This window comes from Scomber japonicus, chromosome 5 (assembly GCF_027409825.1).
Source record: "Scomber japonicus isolate fScoJap1 chromosome 5, fScoJap1.pri, whole genome shotgun sequence".
Taxonomy (NCBI): domain Eukaryota; kingdom Metazoa; phylum Chordata; class Actinopteri; order Scombriformes; family Scombridae; genus Scomber; species Scomber japonicus.
This window is the reverse complement of record NC_070582.1, coordinates 28478225-28504933: the sequence shown is the minus strand read 5'-3', so window position 1 is coordinate 28504933 and position 26709 is coordinate 28478225. Positions and strand designations below refer to the sequence as shown.

The 26709-nt window shown below is 38.6% G+C and overlaps 2 protein-coding genes across 4 annotated transcripts; both read right to left on the bottom strand.

The window, feature by feature from the left end:
• Window positions 1–693: 693 nt before the first annotated feature.
• Window positions 694–10869, bottom strand: LOC128359542 (myosin heavy chain, fast skeletal muscle-like). 2 transcript variants are annotated; one of them, XM_053320036.1, is made up of 39 exons: window positions 10663–10869; window positions 10444–10587; window positions 10185–10341; window positions 10070–10097; window positions 9882–9990; window positions 9699–9791; window positions 9544–9607; window positions 9365–9463; window positions 9167–9270; window positions 8904–9042; window positions 8669–8787; window positions 8185–8334; window positions 7924–8094; window positions 7532–7835; window positions 7330–7394; window positions 7137–7224; window positions 6906–7023; window positions 6649–6772; window positions 6224–6360; window positions 5875–6130; window positions 5543–5785; window positions 5285–5461; window positions 5055–5200; window positions 4868–4958; window positions 4379–4768; window positions 4141–4267; window positions 3919–4037; window positions 3625–3821; window positions 3167–3350; window positions 2888–3053; window positions 2655–2779; window positions 2237–2545; window positions 1932–2135; window positions 1713–1838; window positions 1453–1623; window positions 1249–1353; window positions 1065–1160; window positions 811–942; window positions 694–711 (listed from the first exon to the last, which is right to left on the bottom strand). In XM_053320036.1, the coding sequence occupies exons 1-39, from the start codon at window positions 10867–10869 to the stop codon at window positions 694–696; spliced, it is 5802 nt and encodes a 1933-aa protein (XP_053176011.1). The 2 variants fall into 2 exon arrangements, with proteins under 2 accessions (XP_053176011.1, XP_053176012.1); XM_053320037.1 differs by having other exon boundaries at window positions 10444–10584.
• A 5009-nt stretch (window positions 10870–15878) lies between these two features.
• LOC128359540 (myosin heavy chain, fast skeletal muscle-like) lies at window positions 15879–26030 on the bottom strand. Of its 2 annotated transcripts, XM_053320033.1 has the most exons (40): window positions 25824–26030; window positions 25770–25791; window positions 25605–25738; window positions 25346–25502; window positions 25231–25258; window positions 25043–25151; window positions 24860–24952; window positions 24705–24768; window positions 24526–24624; window positions 24328–24431; window positions 24065–24203; window positions 23830–23948; window positions 23346–23495; window positions 23085–23255; window positions 22693–22996; window positions 22491–22555; window positions 22313–22400; window positions 22082–22199; window positions 21868–21991; window positions 21485–21621; window positions 21139–21394; window positions 20807–21049; window positions 20550–20726; window positions 20317–20462; window positions 20128–20218; window positions 19639–20028; window positions 19401–19527; window positions 19191–19309; window positions 18882–19078; window positions 18460–18643; window positions 18180–18345; window positions 17910–18034; window positions 17492–17800; window positions 17187–17390; window positions 16967–17092; window positions 16707–16877; window positions 16503–16607; window positions 16319–16414; window positions 16065–16196; window positions 15879–15899 (listed from the first exon to the last, which is right to left on the bottom strand). In XM_053320033.1, exons 1-40 carry the CDS (start codon window positions 26028–26030, stop codon window positions 15879–15881), a joined length of 5817 nt encoding a protein of 1938 aa, XP_053176008.1. The 2 variants fall into 2 exon arrangements, with proteins under 2 accessions (XP_053176008.1, XP_053176007.1); XM_053320032.1 differs by lacking the exon at window positions 25770–25791 and having other exon boundaries at window positions 25605–25748.
• Window positions 26031–26709: the final 679 nt, after the last annotated feature.

Below are 26709 nucleotides of genomic sequence, written 5' to 3'. Positions count from 1 at the left end.
TATATGTCAAGCTATTAACACTTTAACTGACTAAGCAGACATAGCTTCTTGTCGAGAGAACCAATGAAATTCAACACTGTTAGTGACTTCCCTCTTTGCCCTCTCTGCATGCTTTGCTTCCTACAGAGTGTCATCTGCGTCACAACCTCAGCCTCTATCCTCTTATGTGTTTTCAAAAGGATTTTGTCATTCAACTGATCACATCCCTTATATGCATGTATTATTTGATTTGTGAATTATTGTGAAAATGTTGAAATAAATGAAATTTAGGCTAAATTTAGCTATTGAGATCATAATGATTAATTGGCTCAGTATTAGCATTGGCTTCAATTTAAAGCCATGGTTAAAGTGGCTTCTACTGCACCTTATAGGGTGGCAGAGTAGCTCGCTCTGCTGTTTGAATTGTGGATATTTTCCAAACATTCTCCCTACTGGATTTATGTAGTGAGAGGTAGTCAGTGTTGACTTTAAGCTATCTCATATCTGTACAATAAAACATTATGCAGCATATTCTATGCTGTAGCTAAGTCATTCCAATAAAGATAGTTTAACTGTGTCACAAATTATCCAAATCTCACATTTGCTATATCTTAAGAAATAACACAAACAGCAATTTAAAATAAAGCTCTGTTTTATTGTGGTGTATTTCACATCATATTATATGATTCAAAACATCCCATCAGTTGGAGTGATTTATTCTGCTTCTTTCCCCTGTGAAAAGGTGAAACAAAAATCAATGTATGATAAGCACTTGTATGAACAATTAAATTTAATTTGTTTTTCATAAAACTTAAATGTATATACATTTACCTTGCCAGAGTCACGGGTCTTTGCTCTCAGTTTGTTGACCTGGGACTCTGCAATGTCTGCACGCTCCTCAGCCTCCTCCAGCTCATGCTGGACCTTTCTGCACTTGGACAGATGAACGTTGGCCTGCTCCTCCTGGAATTCCATAGAGATAGACATGATTGATTGTCCAAAAAATCACCAGAAGTTTTCTTTGTGTAAAATAACTTGAAAGACTATCAAGTTTTCAGTATTGAAAATGTATATGTTGTCCTTACCGCTTCCTCAGCCTGCCTCTTGTAGGCCTTCACCTTGAGCTGCAACTTGTCAACCAAATCCTGAAGCCTGCTAACATTTTTCTTGTCCTCTTCAGTCTGTGATAGAAAGCAAAATTGATGTATAAATGTTGTCATAATGACTGATTGATTGAATTGTACATTTTAAGTGTTAATGTGGCTGTACCTGGTAGGTGAGTTCCTTCACCCTCCTCTCATATTTGCGGACACCCTTAACAGCATCTGCTCCACGTCTCTGTTCAGCCTCAACCTCTGTCTCAAGCTCACGCACCTTGAGGAAAGCAGAAAATTCAGAATATATTTAGAGTGCCTGTTGTATGTTTTCTTACATCTCTTCAACTGTGCATTTTTCTAAAATTAAGTGTCTTACCCTAGACTCAAGTTTCTGGAGCTGCTTCTTGCCACCCTTCATGGCCAGGTTCTCAGCCTCATCCAAACGATGCTGCAGGTCCTTAACAGCGACCTCCAGGTTCTTCTTCATCCTCTCCAGGTGAGCACTAGTGTCCTGCTCTTTCTTCAGCTCCTCAGCCATCATTGCAGCCTATCAGAGGCAGTATTAAATGTCATTCAAAATATCTGCATAAGCAAATTTGACTTACTCAAATGAAAAACAATTAAAAGTAAACTCACATCAGTGATGGCCTTCTTGGCCTTCTCCTCTGCATTCCTTGCTTCCTGAACACTGTCATCCACTTCACCCTGGATCTGAACCAAGTCAGTCTCGAGCTTCTTCTTAGTGTTCAGTAGACTTGTGTTCTAAAAGAGAAGTCAAATTAGTTGATTTATAACTTGCTTTACATAATGGAATAGATTTATGAATTAGTGGAACGATGGATGAAAAATATTCACCTGAGAGTGCAGGAGGCCAAGACGCTCACTGGCATCCACCAGCTCCTGCTCAGCAACCTTGCGGCATCTCTCTGTCTGCTCCAGACCAACTCTCAGTTCCTCAATTTCAGACATCATGAGACCATTTCTGCGTTCCACCATGGCAGCTTGTTCCTTGAGATCATCCTGGGCTCTGACAGCATCATCAAGGTGCAGCTGTGCATCCTAGTGAAAAAATATTGGGGAAATATTTACATTAATACCAAAATGTAAATGTACTGACTGACTATAGTCTGTGCAACAACAACGATATATTACAATATTACCTTAAGCTGTGCCTGCACATTCCTCAGCTGTTTCTGGGACTCAGCAGCCTGGCGATTGGCATGGCTCAGCTGAATCTCCATCTCGTTCAGGTCTCCCTCCATCTTCTTCTTGATTCTCAGGGCATCATTTCTGCTCCTCACCTCAGAATCCAGAGTGCTCTGCATGGAGTCAATCACCCTTTGGCTGTTCCTCTTGATCTGCTCCGTCTCCTCATCTTTCTCTGCCAGCTTCCTGTCCACCTCACCTTTGATCTGGTTGAGCTCCAGCTGGACTCGCAGGATCTTTGACTCTTCGTGTTCCAGAGTTCCCTAATGATATCACAGAATAAAATGTTCATCTTTACCTCAGCCTTTGTATAATAAATTCATCCATTATTTGAAATTCATTTTCAGAAGATTTCCCTGTAAATGTTTTTACCTCAGCCTCTTCAAGAGCTGTCTGGATCTCAGACTTCTCTGTCTCCACCTGCTTCTTGGACTTCTCCAGCTCATGGATGCTCTTTCCAGTCTCACCAATCTGTTCAGTCAGATCTGAAATCTCCTCTGCAAAGAAATACATGTGTTTAATGTTGATGAGCCTTAAAATGTATAATATATAAAATACATACACATACGTTGAAAATAATCCAACTGTAGCTGGCTAGAACTTACGTTGCAGGTTCTTGTTTTCACGCTTCATGGTCTCCAGGTGATCCAGAGCTTCCTCATAGGAGTTCTTCATCTTGAACAGCTCAGTACCAAGAGAACGAGCTTCCTTCTGAGCTCCTTCAAGCTCTGCCTGACCCTCCTCATGCTTTTGTTTCCACTCTGCCAAAACCTAAATTACACAATTCGCACAGTCAATAACAGTCGACTTAGTTATTAATACATAAAATGACAAATACTTTTCCTTCTCTTTTTTTGTTGGTCACTATAAATAAATGGTAGTACCTTGTCAAAGTTCCTCTGCTTCTTGTCCAGGTTGGCGGCCAGACCATTAGCCCTTTCCACATCAATCATGAGGTCCTCCACCTCACTCTGGAGCCTCTGTTTGGTTTTCTCCAGAGAAGCACACTTGGAGTTCACAGCCTCAATCTGCTCTTCAGCCTCCTGAAGGCGCTGAGCCAACTTTTTCCTGTGGGAAAAAGAAAAAACTCAGTAAGACATTCATTCATTACAAGTATCTATAAATTGAGACTTTTTTTTCCTTTTTTTTTTTATAGATTTCAGGGTTTAGATGAATATATGAAGACTGTGCTGCAATGAAAAATATAGAATAAAAACATTAAAGAAATGTTATGTAAAAGAAAAAAGGTTTGCCTATATTTGTTTAAATACAAGTATTGACATAACAATACTACACTATGATGCTAGACATCTGGCCATTTCATTGTTTGAATTTTACTCACTTGGACTCCTCAAGCTCCTCAGTGCGCTGGATAGCATCAGTTTCATACTTAGTTCTCCACTGAGCCACCTCACTGTTGGCCTTGGACATTCCACGCTGCAGCTCAGCCTTGGCCTCCTGCTCCTCCTCAAACTGCTCCCTCAGCAGATCACAGTCATGGCGAGCTGATTGCAGTCCATGAGCAAGAGCATTCTTGGCCTGGTATTAGAAATATTCTTGAATGAGCAAAACCTTTTTAACTTAAAATCATACATAATGCCCTATTAACACACACTCTTGTTGTTGTTTTTTTTACCTTAACCTCCTCTTCAATGTGTCTCTTCAGCTCCTCAATCTGCTGTGTGAAGGCCTGTTTGCCTCTGGTCAGCTGAGAGACAAGAGCCTCTTTCTCTTCAATTTGACGGCCGAACTCACCTTGTGTGAAAATTGTGGTAATTAATCATTAAACATTACTTCATGTTCATTTTTACATATGTATATATACTGCAGATTTCTGTTATTCGACACTGTTTCATACCATTTTCAGTCAGTAGACGTGCTTTCTGTGCACCCAGGTCATTGTTTTGACGGAGGGTTTCATCATTCTTGGTCTTCAGTTCACTAAGTTGGTCTTCAAGAGTACGGCACATCTTTTCAAGATTTCCCTAATGAGGAAAAGTTTCCAGTATCACAGATCAGATTGTATTTTTAATAATAATTAATTTACTTTACTATACTGCTCAGGATATTAAAACACCATGTAATGTATTATGTACCTTTGCTTTAGCAACAGCCTCCATGTTGCTGGAGAGGTCATCAATCTCCATCTTGTATTCACTCTTTTCTTTCTCAAGCTTCTGCTTGACACGCTGGAGGTTGTCGATCTGTTCACCCAGCTCAGCAACGCTGTCGGCCTGCTTCTTGCGCAGAGCAGCAGCAGTAGCCTCATGCTGCAGTGTGGACTCCTCAAGGTCGCGGCGGACCTTCTGGAACTCAGCCTCACGCTTCTTGTTCATTTCAATCTGGGCAGCTGTGGCACCACCGGCCTCCTCCAGCCTCTCACTGATCTCCTCAAGTTCCCTAGAGAGATCAGCTCTCTGCTTCTCAACCTTGGCGCGAGCAGCACGCTCAGCCTCAATCTCCTCCTCCAGTTCCTCAATACGGGCCTGTTAATGTAGATATGTTGTCTTTTAGTAAACATTCACTTTTAAACTTGTAATAGTAAATATATATGTAAGTATTTTATGTAACACTGTGTGAGTCACCTGAAGCTCCTTGATCTTCTTCTGAAGCTGGGCACCCATTGACTGCTCATCCTCAATCTTGCTAAGGAGCTGACTAACTTCGAAGTCCTTCCTATAAAAAAATCAAGTGCATAGTAAAGGTTTATCCTTGCCTTTTCCATGTTTAGAAACCTTCTCACTGGTTCAGAAATTAAAACAATGTTATTACTTTTTAATTTTCTCGTCAGACTGCTGCTTGTCATTCTCAAGATCCATGATGGATTCCTGGGCCAGTTTCAGATCACCCTCAAGCTTTCTCTTGGCCCTCTCCAGGTCCATACGCATCTTCTTCTCTTGCTCCAGAGAACCCTCAAGCTGCACATTAATATTTAGTGAGTTATTTATGTGTACATATTTTTTAAATATCACTTTCATTGGAAACCTTGCTATTCATCTTACATCATCCACTTGCTGCTCAAGCTTGGTCTTGGACTTGGTCAGAGTGTTGACTTTGTCTTCCTCAGCCTGCAGGTCATCAAGAGTCTGCTGATGAGCCTCCTGGAGGGCTTTCTTCTCCTTGGTCAGCTTAGCAATGCTCTCATCCTGAGAGGCCATCTCCTCAGTCAGATTCTTCACCTAAGTTTGAAAGAAAGATGTTATCAAATGTTAATCTTGATAATGTTACTTGATATGCTGGATATGGTAATATTTCCAAACCTTGTTCTCAGTGGCATGTTTCTCCTTCTCCACTTTGGCCAAGGTAAGCTCAAGGTCATCAATATCCTTCTTGAGCTCAGAGCATTCATCCTCCAACTTTCTCTTCTTGGTAGTAAGCTCAGCATTGATTTCCTCTTCATCCTCCAGCCTCTCAGTTGTCTCTTTGAGTTTGGCCTCCAGCTGAATCTTACTCTTGATAAGTCCCTCACATCTCTCCTCAGCATCAGAGAGATTCTCTGATTCCTAGTTCACATTTGGAAAAATATGTTAGTACATCAACATAGTGTGGACACAAACTGAGAAAAGCCATATATCTTTAGATGTCTACTTACAGATGCTGCTTGCAGCTGCAGATCATTCCTCTCCTGCACGAGAGACACCATCTTTTCCTCCAGTTCCTTCTTCTTGGCCAGAGCAGTAGCCAAGTCATTTTGCATTTTCTCATAGTTCTCCTTCATCTGCATGAGCTCCTTCTCAGTTTCAGCACTCTTCAGCAGAGGCTTGATCTTGTAGTACACCTTCATCCATGGCCAGTGTTTGACATTCATGAATGAGCGTATGTTGTACTGGACTGTATAGACAGCATCCCTGGAGAAAAAAATGTGCTGTTATGGACATTGTTGTTTGTGATTTTTTGTCATACCATGACTGAATGTGCAGGATTAACTGTTTTAAACGTGCCTCTGCTCCATCATCTTCACAAACTCCCTTCTCATGAGGAAACCACGGCAGAGAGACTGAGTCATGGTGACAAGAGATGCCAGTTTTTCATCTCTCATTTCCTCAAGGGTACCCAGCAGACCAGCCTTGAAGAACACCTGATCAAACAGAAAATGAAAATGAACGTCTGCCCACTACAGTTAACATTGATATTAGGATGAACTTGAAACTGAGAAAACCCCATGTAATACAAACAAGAGAGTTGTAAGGCAAATATTTTAATAAATAACCACATGCTCTGGATCTATACCAAATATTAATAAACTTTCTTGGCCTAACATAGTACTTTAATCATTAACATTAGTTCAGTGGTTTTTGATCAACAGACAAAAAAACAAACTTTTTTTAATTGTGCCAAAGTAAAATGAGAAATGCAAGGTGCTTACCTTGGTGGTTCCAAATCTGTACTGATCGTGATCAACATCGATTGAACCAAGCAGCTTCTCTGAAGCCTTCTTGTTGTCAATGAACTGGCCATCGGGGATTACACTGGCATTCAGTACCTTGTACCTTTTAATTTGAGAGTTAATGGTCAATGTAAGATTTGCACAGTAGTTTGTGACAAGCATTAGAAGAAAATAATATAATATATCATATAGTATAATATTTATTGTATATAATAAAAGAATATTGTCAGTGACACCTTTGCTTGAAGTCACCATAGAGGATTCTGCTGGGGAAACCTTTTCTGCAGATTCTGATACCCTCCAGCACACCATTACACCTGAGCTGGTGAATGACCAGGAAGTTCTCCATCAGACCTGTAAGAAAGACATTTGTTAGTCATTTTTGTGAAATGTTATTGTCCTTGTCAAAGCAACACAAAACTAAACACACCATCCCAACAAGACTTAAGGTTACATAATCTGTGTACCTGGAGTCTTTGACTCATTGGGAATCAGGCAGCGCACAAAGTGAGGATGGGTGCTCCTCAAATTGGTCATCAGCTTGCCCAAGTTCTCCTGTAGATCCAAGATAGTAAATCTTGTCATAAAATGTAACACATGTGAGTTTGATTATAATCTGAAATATGATTTTATTCCTAAATGTGCAATGTTAAACATTACCCTAAACTGTGAAGACACAGTCTGCATAGAACCACCCTTCTTCTTGCCTCCCTTCTTTGTGTTATCTGTTAATGAGTTCCAGAAAAAAACATTTTGTTAGAATGTGACTTCATATTTCCATCAACACATTCTACAGTTAGTCAAAATACGCAACATCTACAATCTTAAAAGATGTGTCAGTTTACTGTTGCTAATATCATACCCTCAGCAGCAGCAGGAGGATAGAGAAGAGACAGAAGTTTAACTGGGGACTTCTGGTACAGCTGAATGACAGACTCATTCAGTGGGTCCTTGTTCTTGTCAAGCCAGCCACTGATATTGTAGTCCACAGTACCAGCATAGTGCACCAGAGAGAAGTGGGCCTCAGCCTTGCCCTTGGCTGGCTTTGGCTTCTCAAATGCTTTATTTTTGCCAAGATGCTGGTCATAAAGCTTGTTCTTGAAGGATGTGTCTGTAGCCTTGGGGAACATGCACTCCTCTTCAAGGATGGAGAAGATGCCCATGGGCTTTAAAAAGTGGGAAAAAGTTTGTCATTAAGTTGTACATGAAGTTAGAATAACAAAAATACATAGAATCCCAAAACTAAGTGCTTACCTTTTCAATCAGCTCAATACAGGCAGCCAAGTCCATACCAAAGTCAATGAACTCCCAGATAATACCCTCCTTTTTGTACTCCTCTTGTTCCAGGACAAACATGGTGTGGTTGAAGAACTGCTGCAGTTTCTCATTGGTGAAGTTGATGCACAGCTGTTCCATGCTGTTGAACTGTGAGTGAATGAATGATTGAGTATTCAATGCAAATCAATAAAAATACCTTGTCGTAAACAAATCAGCTTTGTTAGGAATGAACCTTACATCAAAGATTTCAAAGCCAGCAATATCCAGGACACCAATGAAGTACTGCCTGGCCTGTTTAGTGTCCAACATCTGGTTGATTCTGATGACCATCCACAAGAACATCCTCTCATAGATAGACTTGGCCAGGGCAGGCACTGAGTTCAGCACCTGAAGAAAAAATAAAAGACAAGATTTGATTTATTGACTTGTTGTTTTGTAGAATGCTGGATTAGTGATTGTCTAATTGAAGCAATATACATTTGTTTATTTGTAATCCGACAAAGAACCTGTTAACATGTTTGATTTTAAAGCTAAATGCCACACTCACCTGATATTACAAGTCAGCAGGGACTAACACATTTTCTCAATTTTATTATTCTTAATAAAGTTTATATTGGATTTCTTGGTGGATTATTTCAGTGGTATTAATTGACTAATCAGTTGTAATATAAATATAACTTCTAAATTAGTAGAAGAAACTGATACCAATATTTTTTTTTACCTGAGGTACAGTTTGTCCCTTGGTGACAAACTCATTTCCGACCTTCACTCTAGGATAGCACAGAGCCTTCAGCATGTCAGCGGAGTTCAGACCCAACAAGTAAGCAACCTTATCAGCCTCTGAAAAAGTTAATTGTTTTACAGTTAATATATACAGTACGGGACAGAGATCGTGTGTCATTGTATAACAGAAACCAGTCTGGTAAAGGACCTTTGAGCTAATATTCAATACTCACCCTCTGTGCCATCAGGCTCAGCCTGCTCCTCACGCTGCTTCTGCTTGAACTTCATGTTACCATGGTGGAGCACAGCACCTGTCATCTTGTAGATGCTCATCTTCTCCTCATTAGTGAAGCCAAGGATATCAATAGCATTCTGTGTGCAAAGAAGGCGTTCATACAAATTACAATCTCTTTAGAAAATTGATTGAAAACTGTTGTTTTTATATTGTATTGATGCAAAAAATATATGAACATATTTGGAAAATACATTCACTTACATCAGTAGCATCCAGCTCTTCTTTGTCATCAATGCTGGCCACTGTAATCTGACCCATGCTGCACATGGGGAAGTCGTAGGGGTTGGTTGTGATGAGTGCCAGCTCTGGAGATCAAAAAGAGTGAAAAGTTCAGCACACTATGTTTCACATCAATTTTAAAAGTAAGTTTAACATTGTAAAATGATTCAGTCTACTTACCAAGAAGCCCAGGCTTGTGGTTGGTCATCATCTGGTAGAAGATGTGGTAGCCTCTCTCATCAGGAAGCTGGAATGTCACTCTAGACTTCTCCAGCAGATCTACAAATGTTGTTCATAAGTCACTATTTGGCCATTCTTAGTGTGAGTTATATACATTTAAAACAAAAATTGCTACTTACATGTCTCAATATCAGCACTAGCCAATTTGCCAGTTGTTCCAAAATGGATTCTGATGAATTTACCCTGTTTGGGAAAGATTCATTTTTAAACATCCCTCCACATGGACAATATGCAACAAGACCTTTCTTATGTGTAGAAATGGCTCCATACTTACAAAACGAGAGGAGTTGTCATTTCTCACAGTTTTGGCGTTACCATAGGCCTCCAGCAAGGGATTGGCTGCAATAATCTGATCCTCCAGTGACCCCTGCAATTCATGTTTAGAATTTAAGAATCATCAAAGGACTTAGTTGTTCTTCTTGAAACATATTATGTAATTTCAGAAATGTTATTGTACCTGGAACTTTCCTGGTGCTTCTTTCTTCTTGTCTCCACCAACTGAGATTGTTGCAAAGTACTGGATGACACGCTTGGTGTTGACAGTCTTTCCAGCACCAGATTCTCCACTGGGTATAGACACAGACTTATAAGAATTTGATCAAAATACTTGATTAAGTTGCAAAATCCAATAAACTAAACACTTACGTGATCAGGACAGACTGGTTCTCCCTATCTGTTAAAATGAAAAACAAAACAATTCATGTATTTTTGCAGAAGAAACCTCCATGTACTGATAAATTCTCCATTGTTTACAACTTACCAGTAAGCATGAACTGATAAGCGTTGTCAGAGACAGAGAAGATGTGGGGTGGAGCCTCCATACGCTTCTTGCCTCTATAGGCACTTACAACTTCATTATCATACACTGGGAGCCACTTGTAGGGGTTCACAGTGGCACAGAACAACCCAGAGTAGGTCTGAAAGTGATCATAGAGATATTATATATAACCTTGTGTTTTCTACAAGCACTGTAGAGTCATTTTCAATATTTCTATTTGCTCAATATCAGATATTCTTACGTAGATCATCCATGCTGCATAACGCTCTTTGAGGTTATACAAGACAGAGGCTTCATTGAGATGGGTCATCATGGCCATATCCTCAATTTTGTCGAACTTGGGAGGGTTCATTGGATGAACGTCATCTTCTTTAACTGTCCTCTCCTGGAACAGGACATTAGTCACAATGAGTACTGTTCACATCTATCTCCCATTTGCATCTGACTGTATGATACCAACCTCCTGTGTGTCCAGGACTTTGACAGTGACTTTGCCACCATCTTTCTTGAGGATTGTTGCCTTCAAGTACAGCTCTTTGACATCGGCCACATAGCAGGCTGACTTGGCATCAAATGGTGCACTTTGAGCCTCAAGTCTCTCCCTCTCTGGCTTACGGAGGTAAATGGCAGCCTTGCCATACAAGGCCATTTCCGCGTCTGTACTCATGGTGGCAGCGGTTGTCTATGAAGTAATTTCAGAGTATGTGAGTCTTAAAACTTCTTCAGTGGTCCTGAACAGTTCTGAATAGTTCATATATATATACATATATATATATATATATATATATAATTAACACACAAGTCATTTCATTATAGCACATTCAAAATTATTGTCTAGACAGGCAATAATATTAATAGTAACTTAATTTCTCAAAAAAATGGACAAACCAAAACTGTGAAAATGGATGAACCAGTTCATTCATATACCTTATACATATATGGATGAATATTTTCACATAAAATATATACAAATTAGAACATAGAGTTATTCATACCTGACCCTCTCTCTTTCAAAAATCTGATATATTCCACAATCCTGTTGAAAACACATCACATATTTGTAGTTTGACAGGAAAGATCCACTCAACTAAATATTTAAATCAATTCATATTTAATATTGTTCTACTAAGCAGAGCAGATAGGAGATAACCTTACCACAAGCAGTCGTCTTTGAGGGTCCTGTACCACACACTGAGAGGTCTTCTTGGACTCCTTTTATTGAATCCAGTGTGCTTACGCAGCAAAAGTTAAATATGGGATACATGCCAAATGTGGTATGGGTAATGCCAAACGCAGACATCGCTACATTTGTTGCTACAGGATACATGTTATGTTTTTGATTACAACTTGTATAGGCTGTTCCACTTCCTTTCTAAATAATTTTTGACAAAAGAGTTTAAAAAAAAAAAATATTTCATGAAATGGTAATATAAAGTTTCATTTCATAGACAAGGATAGGAACATTTGTTTTTTAAATGTCTTCTTCGTTTAATTTTTATTTATATTAGGATCTGCAAATCTCCACATTGTCCAGTTGTTCATGTCACACACAGCATAAATAAGCTTTTTTCACCAAAACAGCTGTCAACATAGGCTTTGTCGCGGCTCACATTTCATGAGCATTTTATGAGCATAAGAACAACCCCAAGTGTCCTTTTAGACTTCAAGTCTATTTTCTACTCACATAACTTTGTAGAAAGTCTTTTACTTTATAAAGTGTTAGTCTTTCAGTTGTGAGACAGTCCAGCAGCACAATACTTTATCATTATTCATCATTGTCGTAAGTTGTATTTATATAATCATTTAATCTTTTTCAAATGCTGAGATATTCTCCTTGAGTATTTGTCAAATAGTACAAATTCCATATAAGCGATTCTAACACATGATCTCCTGATGAGCCAAATAGTGTAAGATGGAAAAGAAACCCCATCAGTGTATGATTTTCATCAGCGAATCTTCCGATTTTTCCAAAGAAGATCCTACATTTAGCCAGAATTGCTACTGTGTGTAATTCTCAGCTGCTATACTCATAGTTGGATTGATGTGCTTAGGGGAGGGGATACCCTGAATTATATAGATAATTGGTGGAGATATCTGGAATTCCAAATGTATTTCATTAAAAAGATGATGTGTAAGTCTTTCAACCAGAATAGAGGGAATCTAAGTAGCACAGAAAATATTCTACATGTTACTTTGGACAACACATTCTTTTTTTTTTTTAATCTTCACTCTCGCCCACATAAACGGGAAGAGTCATCCATTATTTGAAATAGTTTTTGATAGTCTTAATAATAATAATATATAATATGTATAATATGTAATAATAATAATGGGCTTATCATATAATCAGCTTATTATAGTTGTCACATTGTTTTAGAATATTCAGACGTGTTGGGTTTTTTTGTGTGACTCAGGGTCATCATTGGAAATCATTGTTGCTGCTCTAAATCCAAAAGCACAATGGCTGTTTTTGTCTTCCACCAAGGACTGACGTCAAAAATGTTTAGTGGCAACATTCAAGCCTATATGTTCTGAATATAGTGTCGTGGAGTGAACATATGTGCATATTGGGAGCTTGGTCACTAGTTTAGTTCAGCACCAGAGCTAAAATGTAAGTGATGTTAATTTTCAAGATTTTTGGTTATTGTTTGTTCGGAAACTGTATTAGAAATGATGTCATGTCACACAAAAGCAGTATGCAGTATGGAGAATGCTGAAGTTTGTATGTAAAGTTGGATTAATTGTGTTTCATATAGCTTTGATTGAAATGTAATATTTGTTGCTTCGGGGAAACTGTTGTGAAAATGAAATCTCAGTCATTTAAGACCATTTAATTAAAAAAAAAAGGCCCTTTCATTTTAAGATGTTTTTTTCTCAGCCTTTTACAGTCAACCTGTTTTAGGTGCCATAATTTTCATGGAGTAGATTCAGATATGTCAAGTTGGTGAGTTCATAATTGTATTATATTTCCATTCTGCTTATTAAGGTCCTCCACCTTGAGCTGCCAACAAGATCCTGGTGATGTTTTTCTTTAGTATGTAAAATCTTCACATGTACATTAGATTTATTAGATTTGTGCTAAATGTCAATGTACTCTGTAGATTATGTTATCTGTAGGATATTTCAAAACTGCCTTGTCACTCAGATTATTATATTCTTTATGTGCATTTATTATTTGATTTATGAATTAGTGGGGAAATGTTAACATGAGTCCAGAAGTTCATCACACACACTAGCATCACCAGCTGCTCAAACACTTCACACCTTCTCTATTTCTGAACATCCCTTAGATCCACAATTTCTGCCACCTGTTGACTGACTATACTCATTGTTGAAGCTTACTTCTCTCTGTTAATTCCACTCTGAGACTTTTATTCTTTATAAATGTAATTTAGTTCTAAGCAGGAAATTCACAAAACAATGTAAATGAAACACCATAGTTTGATATCAGTTAACTATTTAAGAAGCTAGTAATAATATAACAAAACACATTCAAAATAATTGAGTTAAAAACATTCTCATTAACTTTAAAGTAATTTCAATCATGTGTGAATGTAATACAAAGTTGTGGTCCATACGTAACATTTATCATTTTAGGAAAAAGTGTTCATAATAGTTCAAATTAATTGTTTATTTAATATAAAAAGGTTGCTGTTACATATATCATAATGTATAAATAACAGTGTTGCATGTTTGGACTGCTGTGGTCTAAAGCATTTTAATAGTTAAACCACAAACTTAACTTAATCAGCCTTCTACCACACTCGCAGACTGGAATCTGAATCTTTGCATTGGATGTGTCTTGCTTACAAAGCAAGAGTTAAATATGGGATGCATGCCAAATATGGTTAGGACAACAGCTGATGCTACATGCCTGAAACATTTGTTGCTTCACACATCTTATGTTTCAGGTTTCCACTGGCAAAAACAGATCTCAAATGTGTGATAAACCCTTAAGATAGGTCATTTTAAAGTTTGAAGTTGAAGTCCTTTTTGCTATTCAATGATTTGGGCACTTTATTGCAGCACACTGATTACAATATGTATTTTTAAAAATGAATTATTTAATTAAATTTAGCACTAAAATCAAAATACCAATTTATATTTTACGCAACACTAAATTGAATAAAAGGCTTGTAAAATGAAATGAAATTATGTGAACAGGGGTGTTTAAATTGTTTAAGTTTAAATTGAAACAATTACTTTAAGGTTAGTTTCACAAGAAATAAATTATGAAAATAACTTTACTAGTACTTGTAGTTAGGTGTAAGAGATATGTCTGTGGCATTCACACTCATATGTCAAGCTATTAACACTTTAACTGACTCTGCAGACATAGCTTCTTGTCCATTTTTGGCTCGACACATCAATGCTATTTGAATGTCATCCTCATTCTGTTTGTAGAGCAAACTATTTTCTGAATGTTTAAATGTAAAAGGCAAAAGTAAGTGAAAGTGAACATGAAGCTTACCCAGTTGTCACTCACATCACACTTCCAAGTAATCATTAGTTATTTTAAAATATATGTTTGAATATGTATGCATATAGTTTGTGTTTTGTAATGGTCCAGACACACAAACTTCTATTACAGAAAAGTTAACATATATCAAATAATATAACATAATATCAAATCAGATTAATTCACATATCGTCCACAGGTTTCTCTGTGGTGTGCCTGATTCAAATAAATGGTATTTTATATAATTTGGCTATTTGTCCTATACATATCTGGCTTCTACCTATTTCATTCTGTATTTATATCATAAGACTTAAAATATTGTCACCACATATTGATTTTGTGAGGAAATGCAGCTGGATGCAGCTAAACATGAGTACTGAAGATTTGAATATTGGATGTCAGATGTATTGCTATTTGACCAGCTTAGTGATAAAAGGTTCATTGTATAGAATTTAGTGGCATGAAACAGAACAGACTTGGCAGAATTTGAATATAATATTCATAAGTATGTTTTAATTAGTGCACAATGACCCTAAAATAAGAACAGTTGTGTTTTCGTTAGCTTAGAATGAGCCCCATTCATATCTACATAAGGAGTGGAGCCCGTCATGTTGCACTATCATGTTTTTACAGTATACCAGAGGAGACAAAGCAAACAAAGGCTCTAGAGAAGGACTTTCACGTTTGTGGTGAGTTGTGCAGTAACCATAGGTTCTGCAAAGCATAGGTGCTATATGCTTGGAAGGGTAGGGTGAGAGGTGGGGTATTCATTTGGTTGCAATCTGCAACCTCACCGCTAGATGCCACTAAATCCTACATACTCTTCCTTTAAGTCTCTCTGCACATCAGGTTTATTAGTTGACCATGCCACATTTATTTCAAATGTTAAAGAATGTCTCATTAGATTGCTTTTTATTCATTGCTTGGCTGAAAACCTTTTAGTGTCACAGTAATCTTTGCACAGCTTATTTTATATTTCAATAACCAAAAAGTTAATTGTTTACTTTTGTAGCTTAATGATTTTCACATGATTTGCATTTGAGTTTTACATATTGTCTGAATTACTAATTGTCCAAAATTAACATAATCTACTTTTCATTGGAAGCAAATGCATGAAAGTAATACAGACAGCAATTTGAGGTATATGTTTTATCTTTATTGTTTCAACATGGATTTTGTCATGTTATGATTCAACACAGTAAAACGCTCATTGTGCTTTACTCAGCTGCTTCTTTTCCCTGTAAACAGATAAATGTTGTATGTGAGTAAATGAGCTTTAGGTGACAATAATTTTAATCAGATGAATTAATTTAAACCTAATACTATATAGGTAGAATATAATACTGTAAAGTATCTGCTCTCTCATATTGACAGAAATTCAAGAATGAAACTGATTTGTTTACCTTGCCAGAGTCACGGGTCTTTGCTCTCAGTTTGTTGACCTGGGACTCTGCAATGTCTGCACGCTCCTCAGCCTCCTCCAGCTCATTCTGGACCTTTCTGCACTTGGACAGATGAACGTTGGCCTGCTCCTCCTGGAATTCCATAGAGATAGACATGATTGATTGTCCAAAAAATCACCAGAAGTTTTCTTTGTGTAAAATAACTTGAAAGACTATCAAGTTTTCAGTATTGAAAATGTATATGTTGTCCTTACCGCTTCCTCAGCCTGCCTCTTGTAGGCCTTCACCTTGAGCTGCAACTTGTCAACCAAATCCTGAAGCCTGCTAACGTTTTTCTTGTCCTCTTCAGTCTGTGATGGAAAGAAAAATTGATGTATAAATGTTGTCATAATGACTGATTGATTGAATTGTACATTTTAAGTGTTAATGTGGCTGTACCTGGTAGGTGAGTTCCTTCACCCTCCTCTCATATTTGCGGACACCCTTAACAGCATCTGCTCCACGTCTCTGTTCAGCCTCAACCTCTGTCTCAAGCTCACGCACCTTGAGGAAAGCAGAAAATTCAGAATATATTTAGAGTGCCTGTTGTATGTTTTCTTACATCTCTTCAACTGTGCATTTTTCTAAAATTAAGTGTCTTACCCTAGACTCAAGTTTCTGGAGCTGCTTCTTGCCACCCTTCATGGCCAGGTTCTCAGCCTCATCCAAACGATGCTGCAGGTCCTTAACAGCGACCTCCAGGTTCTTCTTCATCCTCTCCAGGTGAGCACTAGTGTCCTGCTCTTTCTTCAGCTCCTCAGCCATCATTGCAGCCTATCAGAGGCAGTATTAAATGTCATTCAAAATATCTGCATAAGCAAATTTGACTTACTCAAATGAAAAACAATTAAAAGTAAACTCACATCAGTGATGGCCTTCTTGGCCTTCTCCTCTGCATTCCTTGCTTCCTGAACACTGTCATCCACTTCACCCTGGATCTGAACCAAGTCAGTCTCGAGCTTCTTCTTAGTGTTCAGTAGACTTGTGTTCTAAAAGAGAAGTCAAATTAGTTGATTTATAACTTGCTTTACATAATGGTTTAGATTTGTGAATTAGTGGAAAGCTGTTAGAAGAAATATTCACCTGAGAGTGCAGGAGTCCAACACGCTCACTGGCATCCACCAGCTCCTGCTCGGCAACCTTGCGGCCTCTCTCTGTCTGCTCCAGACCAACTCTCAGTTCCTCAATTTCAGCCATCATGAGACCATTTCTGCGTTCCACCATGGCAGCTTGTTCCTTGAGATCGTCCTGGGCTCTGACAGCATCATCAAGGTGCAGCTGTGCATCCTAGTGAAAAAATATTGGGGAAATATTTAAATTAATACCAAAATGTAAATGTACTGACTGACTATAGTCTGTGCAACAACAACTATATATTACAATATTACCTTAAGCTGTGCCTGCACATTCCTCAGCTGTTTCTGGGACTCAGCAGCCTGGCGATTGGCATGGCTCAGCTGAATCTCCATCTCGTTCAGGTCTCCCTCCATCTTCTTCTTGATTCTCAGGGCATCATTTCTGCTCCTCACCTCAGAATCCAGAGTGCTCTGCATGGAGTCAATCACCCTTTGGCTGTTCCTCTTGATCTGCTCCGTCTCCTCATCTTTCTCTGCCAGCTTCCTGTCCACCTCACCTTTGATCTGGTTGAGCTCCAGCTGGACTCGCAGGATCTTTGACTCTTCGTGTTCCAGAGTTCCCTAATGATAACACAGAATAAAATGTTCATCTTTACCTCAGCCTTTGTATAATAAATTCATCCATTATTTAAAATTTCTTTTCAGAAGATTTCCCTGGAAATGTTTTTACCTCAGCCTCTTCAAGAGCTGTCTGGATCTCAGACTTCTCTGTCTCCACCTGCTTCTTGGACTTCTCCAGCTCATGGATGCTCTTTCCAGTCTCACCAATCTGTTCAGTCAGATCTGAAATCTCCTCTGCAAAGAAATACATGTGTTTAATGTTGATTAGCTTTAAAAATGTATAAAATACTCAAATGTAAAATGTAAATATAAAATACACACACATATACGTTGAAGACAGTCAAACTATAGTTGCTAACCCAATCTGTTACGAACTTACGTTGCAGGTTCTTGTTTTCTCGCTTCATGGTCTCCAGGTGATCCAGAGCTTCCTCATACGAGTTCTTCATCTTGAACAGCTCAGTACCAAGAGAACGAGCTTCCTTCTGAGCTCCTTCAAGCTCTGCCTGACCCTCCTCATGCTTTTGTTTCCACTCTGCCAAAATCTAAATTACACAATTCGCACAGTCAATAACAGTCGACTTAGTTATTAATACATAAAATGACAAATACTTTTCCTTCTCTTTTTTTTGTTGGTCACTATAAATAAATGGTAGTACCTTGTCAAAGTTCCTCTGCTTCTTGTCCAGGTTGGCGGCCAGACCATTAGCCCTTTCCACATCAATCATGAGGTCCTCAACCTCACTCTGGAGCCTCTGTTTGGTTTTCTCCAGAGAAGCACACTTGGAGTTCACAGCCTCAATCTGCTCTTCAGCCTCCTGAAGGCGCTGAGCCAGCTTTTTCCTGTAAGAAAAATGGCATATTTGTTTGTCAGTGAAAGATTTATACCCAACTTACAAATGCCTATATCATTCCTGGTATCTTTGCATATATGAAATACAAATAATCACATACTTTAAGGATCTCCTTGAACATATGAAGATAGTGTTACAATGTAAAATACTAATGAAATGAAAGAAATATTTGGATGAATTTGTTTACATACAGGTATTAACACACAAGTAACACTGCTGTCACTCACTTGGACTCCTCAAGCTCCTCAGTGCGCTGGATAGCATCAGTTTCATACTTAGTTCTCCACTGAGCCACCTCACTGTTGGCCTTGGACATTCCACGCTGCAGCTCAGCCTTGGCCTCCTGCTCCTCCTCAAACTGCTCCCTCAGCAGTTCACAGTCATGGCGAGCTGATTGGAGTGCATGGGCAAGAGCATTCTTGGCCTAAAATCCGAAATATTACTGAATGAGCAATTTTTAAAAATTTTAAATCATACATAATACCCTGTTGAAACTCTTATTTAAAGGTAGATGTTTTCTTTTTCTATTTTCCTACCTTAACCTCCTCTTCAGTCTGTCTTTTCATCTCCTCAATCTGCTGTGTGAAGGCCTGTTTGCCTCTGGTCAGCTGAGAGACAAGAGCCTCTTTCTCTTCAATTTGACGGCCGAACTCACCTTGTGTGAAAATTGTCATTAAATGTTACTTTGTGTTCAATTTCTCAGAAACACTGCAGACCACTGTAGTTGAATCCTATTTCATACATACCATTTTCAGTCAGTAGACGTGCTTTTTGTGTACCCAGGTCATTGTTTTGACGGAGGTTTTCATCATTCTTGGTCTTCAGTTCACTAAGTTGGTCCTCAAGAGTACGGCACATCTTTTCAAGATTTCCCTAATGAGGAAAAGTTTCCAGTATCACAGATCAGATTGTATTTTTAATAGTAATTCATTTACTTTACTATACTGCTCAGGATATTAAAACACCATGTAATGTATTATGTACCTTTGCTTTAGCAACAGCCTCCATGTTGCTGGAGAGGTCATCAATCTCCATCTTGTATTCACTCTTTTCTTTCTCAAGCTTCTGCTTGACACGCTGGAGGTTGTCGATCTGTTCACCCAGCTCAGCAACGCTGTCGGCCTGCTTCTTGCGCAGAGCAGCAGCAGTAGCCTCATGCTGCAGTGTGGACTCCTCAAGGTCGCGGCGGACCTTCTGGAACTCAGCCTCACGCTTCTTGTTCATTTCAATCTGGGCAGCTGTGGCACCACCGGCCTCCTCCAGCCTCTCACTGATCTCCTCAAGTTCCCTAGAGAGATCAGCTCTCTGCTTCTCAACCTTGGCACGAGCAGCACGCTCAGCCTCAATCTCCTCCTCCAGTTCCTCAATACGGGCCTGTTAATGTAGATATGTTGTCTTTTAGTAAACATTCACTTTTAAACTTGTAATAGTAAATATATATGTAAGTATTTTATGTAACACTGTGTGAGTCACCTGAAGCTCCTTGATCTTCTTCTGAAGCTGGGCACCCATTGACTGCTCATCCTCAATCTTGCTAAGGAGCTGACTTAATTCGAAGTCCTTCCTGTTAGAAAAATAATGTGCATAGTAAAGGTTTATCCTTGCCCTTTTCCATGTTTAGAAACCTTATCATTGTTTTAGAGAATAAAACAATGTTATTACTTTTTAATTTTCTCGTCAGACTGCTGCTTGTCATTCTCAAGATCCATGATGGATTCCTGGGCCAGTTTCAGATCACCCTCAAGCTTTCTCTTGGCCCTCTCCAGGTCCATACGCATCTTCTTCTCTTGCTCCAGAGAACCCTCAAGCTGCATATTAATATTTAGTTAGAGTTATTAATGTGTACATATTTTTTAAAATATCACTTTCAAGGGAAACCTTGCTATTCATCTTACATCATCCACTTGCTGCTCAAGTTTGGTCTTGGACTTGGTCAGAGTGTTGACTTTGTCTTCCTCAGCCTGCAGGTCATCAAGAGTCTGCTGATGAGCCTCCTGGAGGGCTTTCTTCTCCTTGGTCAGCTTAGCAATGCTCTCATCCTGAGAGGCCATCTCCTCAGTCAGATTCTTCACCTAAGTTTGAAAGAAAGATGTTATCAAAGGTAATCTTGATAATGTTACTTGATATGCTGGATATGGTAATATTTCCAAACCTTGTTCTCAGTGGCATGTTTCTCCTTTTCCACTTTGGCCAAGGTAAGCTCAAGGTCATCAATATCCTTCTTGAGCTCAGAGCATTCATCCTCCAACTTTCTCTTCTTGGTAGTAAGCTCAGCATTGATTTCCTCTTCATCCTCCAGTCTCTCAGTTGTCTCTTTGAGTTTGGCCTCAAGCTGAATCTTACTCTTGATAAGTCCCTCACATCTCTCCTCAGCATCAGAGAGATTCTCTGATTCCTAGTTCACATTGGGAAAAATGTGTTAGTACATCAACATAGTGTGGACACAATCTGAGAAAAGCCATATATCTTCGGATGTCTACTCACAGATGCTACTTGCAGCTGCAGATCGTTCTTCTCCTGCAGGAGAGACACCATCTTTTCCTCCAGTTCCTTCTTCTTGGCCAGAGCAGTAGTCAAATCATTTTGCATCTTCTCATAGTTCTCCTTCATATTCATGAGCTCCTTCTCAGTTTCAGCACTCTTCAGCAGAGGCTTGATCTTGTAGTACACCTTCATCCATGGCCAGTGTTTGACATTCATGAATGAGCGTATGTTGTACTGGACTGTATAGACAGCATCCCTGGAGAAAAAATGAGCTGTTATGTACATTGTTGTTTGTGATTTTTTCATACCATGACTGAATGTGCAGGATTAACTGTTTTAAACGTGCCTTGTCGCTGTCATCTTCACAAACTCTTTTCTCATGAGGAAACCACGGCAAAGAGACTGAGTCATGGTGACAAGAGATGCCAGTTTTTCATCTCTCATTTCCTCAAGGGTACCCAGCAGACCAGCCTTGAAGAACACCTGATCAAACAGAAAATGAAAATGAACATCTGCCCACTACAGTTAACATTGATACTAGGATGAACTCAGAGAAAACCCCATGTAAAACAAAGAAATAGAGAGACAAATATTTTAATAAATAACCACATGCTGGGTGCTCTGGATCTATACTAATTAATAATAAACTTTCTTGGCCTAACATAGAACTATAATCATTCAAATCTTTTTAATTATGCCAAAGTAAAATGAGAAATGCAGGTTGCTTACCTTGGTGGTTCCAAATCTGTACTGATCGTGATCAACATCGATTGAACCAAGCAGCTTCTCTGAAGCCTTCTTGTTGTCAATGAACTGGCCATCAGGGATTACACTGGCATTCAGTACCTTGTACCTTTTAATTTGAGAGTTAATGGTCAATGTAAGATTTGCTGAGCAGTTTGTGTCAAGTATGAGAAGATATAAAGAATATTGTCAGTGATACCTCTGCTTGAAGTCAGCATAGATGATTCTGCTGGGGAAACCTTTTCTGCAGATTCTGATACCCTCCAGCACACCGTTACACCTGAGCTGGTGAATGACCAGGAAGTTCTCCATCAGACCTGTAAGAAAGACATTTGTTAGTCATTTTTGTGAAATGTTATTGTCCTTGTCAAAGCAACACAAAACTAAACACACCATCCCAACAAGACTTAAGGTTACATAATCTGTGTACCTGGAGTCTTTGACTCATTGGGAATCAGGCAGCGCACAAAGTGAGGATGGGTGCTCCTCAAGTTGGTCATCAGCTTGCCCAAGTTCTCCTGTAGATCCAAGATAGTAAATCTTGTCATAAAATGTAACATGTGAGGTTGATTATAATCTGAAATATAATTTTATTCCTAAATTATTACCCTAAACTGTGAAGACACAGTCTGCATAGAACCACCCTTCTTCTTGCCTCCCTTCTTTGTGGTATCTGTTAATAAGTTCAAGAAGAAAAACATTTGTTAGAATGTGACTTCATATTTCCATCAACACATTCTACAGTTAGTCAAAATACGCAACATCTACAATCTTAAAAGATGTGTCAGTTTACTGTTGTTAATATCATACCCTCAGCAACAGCAGGAGGATAGAGAAGAGACAGAAGTTTAACTGGGGACTTCTGGTACAGCTGAATGACAGACTCATTCAGTGGGTCCTTGTTCTTGTCAAGCCAGCCACTGATATTGTAGTCCACAGTACCAGCATAGTGCACCAGAGAGAAGTGGGCCTCAGCCTTGCCCTTGGCTGGCTTTGGCTTCTCAAATGCTCTATTTTTGCCAAGATGCTGGTCATAAAGCTTGTTCTTGAAGGATGAGTCTGTAGCCTTGGGGAACATGCACTCCTCTTCAAGGATGGAGAAGATGCCCATGGGCTTTAAAAAGTAGGAAAAAGTTTGTCATTAAGTTGTACATGAAGTTAGAATAACAAAAATACATAGAATCCCAAAACTAAGTGCTTACCTTTTCAATCAGCTCAATACAGGCAGCCAAGTCCATACCAAAGTCAATGAACTCCCAGATGATACCCTCCTTTTTGTACTCCTCTTGTTCCAGGACAAACATGGTGTGGTTGAAGAACTGCTGCAGTTTCTCATTGGTGAAGTTGATGCACAGCTGTTCCATGCTGTTGAACTGTGAGTGAATGAATGATTGAGTATTCAATGCAAATCAATAAAAATACCTTGTCGTAAACAAATCAGCTTAGTTAGGAATGAATCTTACATCAAAGATTTCAAAGCCAGCAATATCCAGGACACCAATGAAGAACTGCCTGGCCTGTTTAGTGTCCAACATCTGGTTGATTCTGATGACCATCCACAAGAACATCCTCTCATAGATAGACTTGGCCAGGGCAGGCACTGCGTTCAGCACCTGAAGAAAAAATAAAAGACAAGATTTGAATTATTGACTCGTTGTTTTGTAGAATGCTGGATTAGTGATTGTCTAATTTAAGCAATATACATTTGTTTATTTGTAATCAGACAAAGAACCTGTTAACATGTTTGATTTTAAAGCTAAATGCCACACTCACCTGATATTACAAGTCAGCAGGGACTAACACATTTTCTCAATTTTATTGTTCTTAATAAAGTTTATATTGGATTACTTTGTGGATTACTTCAGTGGTATTAATTGACTAATCAGTTGTAATATAAATATAACTTCCAAATTAGTAGAAGAAACTGATACCAATATTTTTTTTTACCTGAGGTACAGTTTGTCCCTTGGTGACAAACTCATTTCCGACCTTCACTCTAGGATAGCACAGAGCCTTCAGCATGTCAGCGGAGTTCAGACCCAACAAGTAAGCAACCTTATCAGCCTCTGAAAAAGTTAATTGTTTTACAGTTAATATATACAGTACGGGACAGAGATCGTGTGTCATTGTATAACAGAAACCAGTCTGGTAAAGGACCTTTGAGCTAATATTCAGTACTCACCCTCTGTGCCATCAGGCTCAGCCTGCTCCTCACGCTGCTTCTGCTTGAACTTCATGTTACCATGGTGGAGGACAGCACCTGTCATCTTGTAGATGCTCATCTTCTCCTCATTCGTGAAGCCCAGGATATCAATAGCATTCTGTGTGCAAAGAAGGTGTTCATACAAATTACAATCTCTTTAGAAAATTGATTGAAAACTGTTGTTTTTATGTTGTATTGATGCAAAAAATATATGAACATATTTGGAAAATACATTCACTTACATCAGTAGCATCCAGCTCTTCTTTGTCATCAATGCTGGCCACTGTAATCTGACCCATGCTGCACATGGGGAAGTCGTAGGGGTTGGTTGTGATGAGTGCTAATTCTGGAGATCAAAAAGAGTGAAAAGTTCAGCACACTATGTTTCACATCAATTTTAAAAGTAAGTTTAACATTGTAAAATGATTCAGTCTACTTACCAAGCAGCCCAGGCTTGTGGTTGGTCATCATCTGGTAGAAGATGTGGTAGCCTCTCTCATCAGGAAGCTGGAATGACACTCTAGACTTCTCCAGCAGATCTACAAATGTTGTTCATAAGTCACTATTTGGCCATTCTTAGTGTGACTTATATACATTTAAAACAAAAATTGCTACTTACATGTCTCAATATCAGCACTAGCCAATTTGCCAGTTGTTCCAAAATGGATTCTGATGAATTTACCCTGTTTGGGAAAGATTCATTTTTAAACATCCCTCCACATGGACAATATGCAACAAGACCTTTCTTATGTGTAGAAATGTCTCCATACTTACAAAACGAGAGGAGTTGTCATTTCTCACAGTTTTGGCGTTACCATAGGCCTCCAGCAAGGGATTGGCTGCAATAATCTGATCCTCCAGTGACCCCTGCAATTCATGTTTAGAATTTAAGAATCATCAAAGGACTTAGTTGTTCTTCTTGAAACATATTAAGTAATTTCAGAAATGTTATCGTACCTGGATCTTTCCTGATGCTTCTTTCTTCTTGTCTCCACCAACTGAGATTGTTGCAAAGTACTGGATGACACGCTTGGTGTTGACAGTCTTTCCAGCACCAGATTCTCCACTGGGTATAGACACAGACTTATAAGAATTTGATCAAAATACTTGATTAAGTTGCAAAATTTGATAAAGGAAACACTTACGTGATCAAGACAGACTGGTTCTCCCTATCTGTTAAAATGAAAAACAAAACAATTCATGTATTTTTGCAGAAGAAACCTCCATGTACTGATAAATTCTCCATTGTTTACAACTTACCAGTAAGCATGAACTGATAAGCGTTGTCAGAGACAGAGAAGATGTGGGGTGGAGCCTCCATACGCTTCTTGCCTCTATAGGCACTTACGACTTCAGCATCATACACTGGGAGCCACTTGTAGGGGTTCACAGTGGCACAGAACAACCCAGAGTAGGTCTGAAAGTGATCATAGAGATATTATAGATAACCTTGTGTTTTCTACAAGCACTGTAGAGTCATTTTCAATATTTCTATTTGCTCAATATCAGATATTCTTACGTAGATCATCCATGCTGCATAACGCTCTTTGAGGTTATACAAGACAGAGGCTTCATTGAGATGGGTCATCATGGCCATATCCTCAATTTTGTCGAACTTGGGAGGGTTCATTGGATGAACGTCATCTTCTTTAACTGTCCTCTCCTGGAACAGGACATTAGTCACAATGAGTACTGTTCACATCTATCTCCCATTTGCATCTGACTGTATGATACCAACCTCCTGTGTGTCCAGGACTTTGACAGTGACTTTGCCACTATCTTTCTTGAGGATTGTTGCCTTCAAGTACAGCTCTTTGACATCGGCCACATAGCAGGCTGACTTGGCATCAAATGGTGCACTTTGAGCCTCAATTCTCTCCTTCTCTGGCTTACGGAGGTAAATGGCAGCCTTGCCATACAAGGCCATTTCTGCGTCTGTACTCATGGTGGCGGTTTATGTCTGTGTAACAAGTCAAAGAATACCAATCTCAGTCTGATTTTCTGTTTGTATTTTTGAAAGATATGTATGCAGTTTGTATACAGCATATCTACGTAAAAACAATGTCTTTACATATTTTTAAGTAGTCTTCTTTTAAGTAAAATCTTTTCATTCTGACTTCACAGTTAGAAGAACTACAATTATGAGATTTTAGTTTTGTCCAAATTGGAGAAAAAAATACACAAGGTCACTAATTAACCATGCACAAACTTTAACATTATATATATATATATATATATATATATACACATTTATTTTTTTTAAGTCATCAATAGTAAAAGTTATACATACCTTAAGCTTACTCTCTATGAAACGTATTATATTCCACAATCCTGTTGAACAATTAAGATTTTAGTCAGCGGAGAAAACAAGAAATAAATAATTGTTCAAATGTAACATACTCCTACAGTATATATTGTATTACAAGAAAAATACAAATGTTATTTCATATTGTAGGAAAGCAAAGAATTCAGTTGTACAAAAATATTTCTACTTCCTATGTTGTAAACAAATCTAGAATGAGGAATACATTTCAATAGTACAATGCTTAACAGCAGACAACCTCACCACAAGCATGAATGTCACTGGTCTTCTGCCACACACTCTGAAGCTCCTCTTCCACCCC

Excerpts from the sequence above, each read along its gene's own strand:
- LOC128359542 (XM_053320036.1), bottom strand. The coding sequence starts at position 10,869 with ATGAGTACAGACGCGGAAATGGCCTTGTATGGCAAGGCTGCCATTTAC. Across the intron at positions 10,588-10,662 it reads AAGTCCTGGACACACAGGAG|GAGAGGACAGTTAAAGAAGA; the intron begins GTTGGTATCATA and ends GTCCTGTTCCAG. Across the intron at positions 1,839-1,931 it reads TTGGCCTCCTGCACTCTCAG|AACACAAGTCTACTGAACAC; the intron begins GTGAATATTTTT and ends CTTCTCTTTTAG.
- LOC128359540 (XM_053320033.1), bottom strand. The coding sequence starts at position 26,030 with ATGAGTACAGACGCAGAAATGGCCTTGTATGGCAAGGCTGCCATTTAC. Across the intron at positions 25,792-25,823 it reads AAGTCCTGGACACACAGGAG|ATAGATGTGAACAGTACTCA; the intron begins GTTGGTATCATA and ends TGCAAATGGGAG. Across the intron at positions 21,622-21,867 it reads ACAGATTTGGAACCACCAAG|GTGTTCTTCAAGGCTGGTCT; the intron begins GTAAGCAACCTG and ends CTGTTTGATCAG.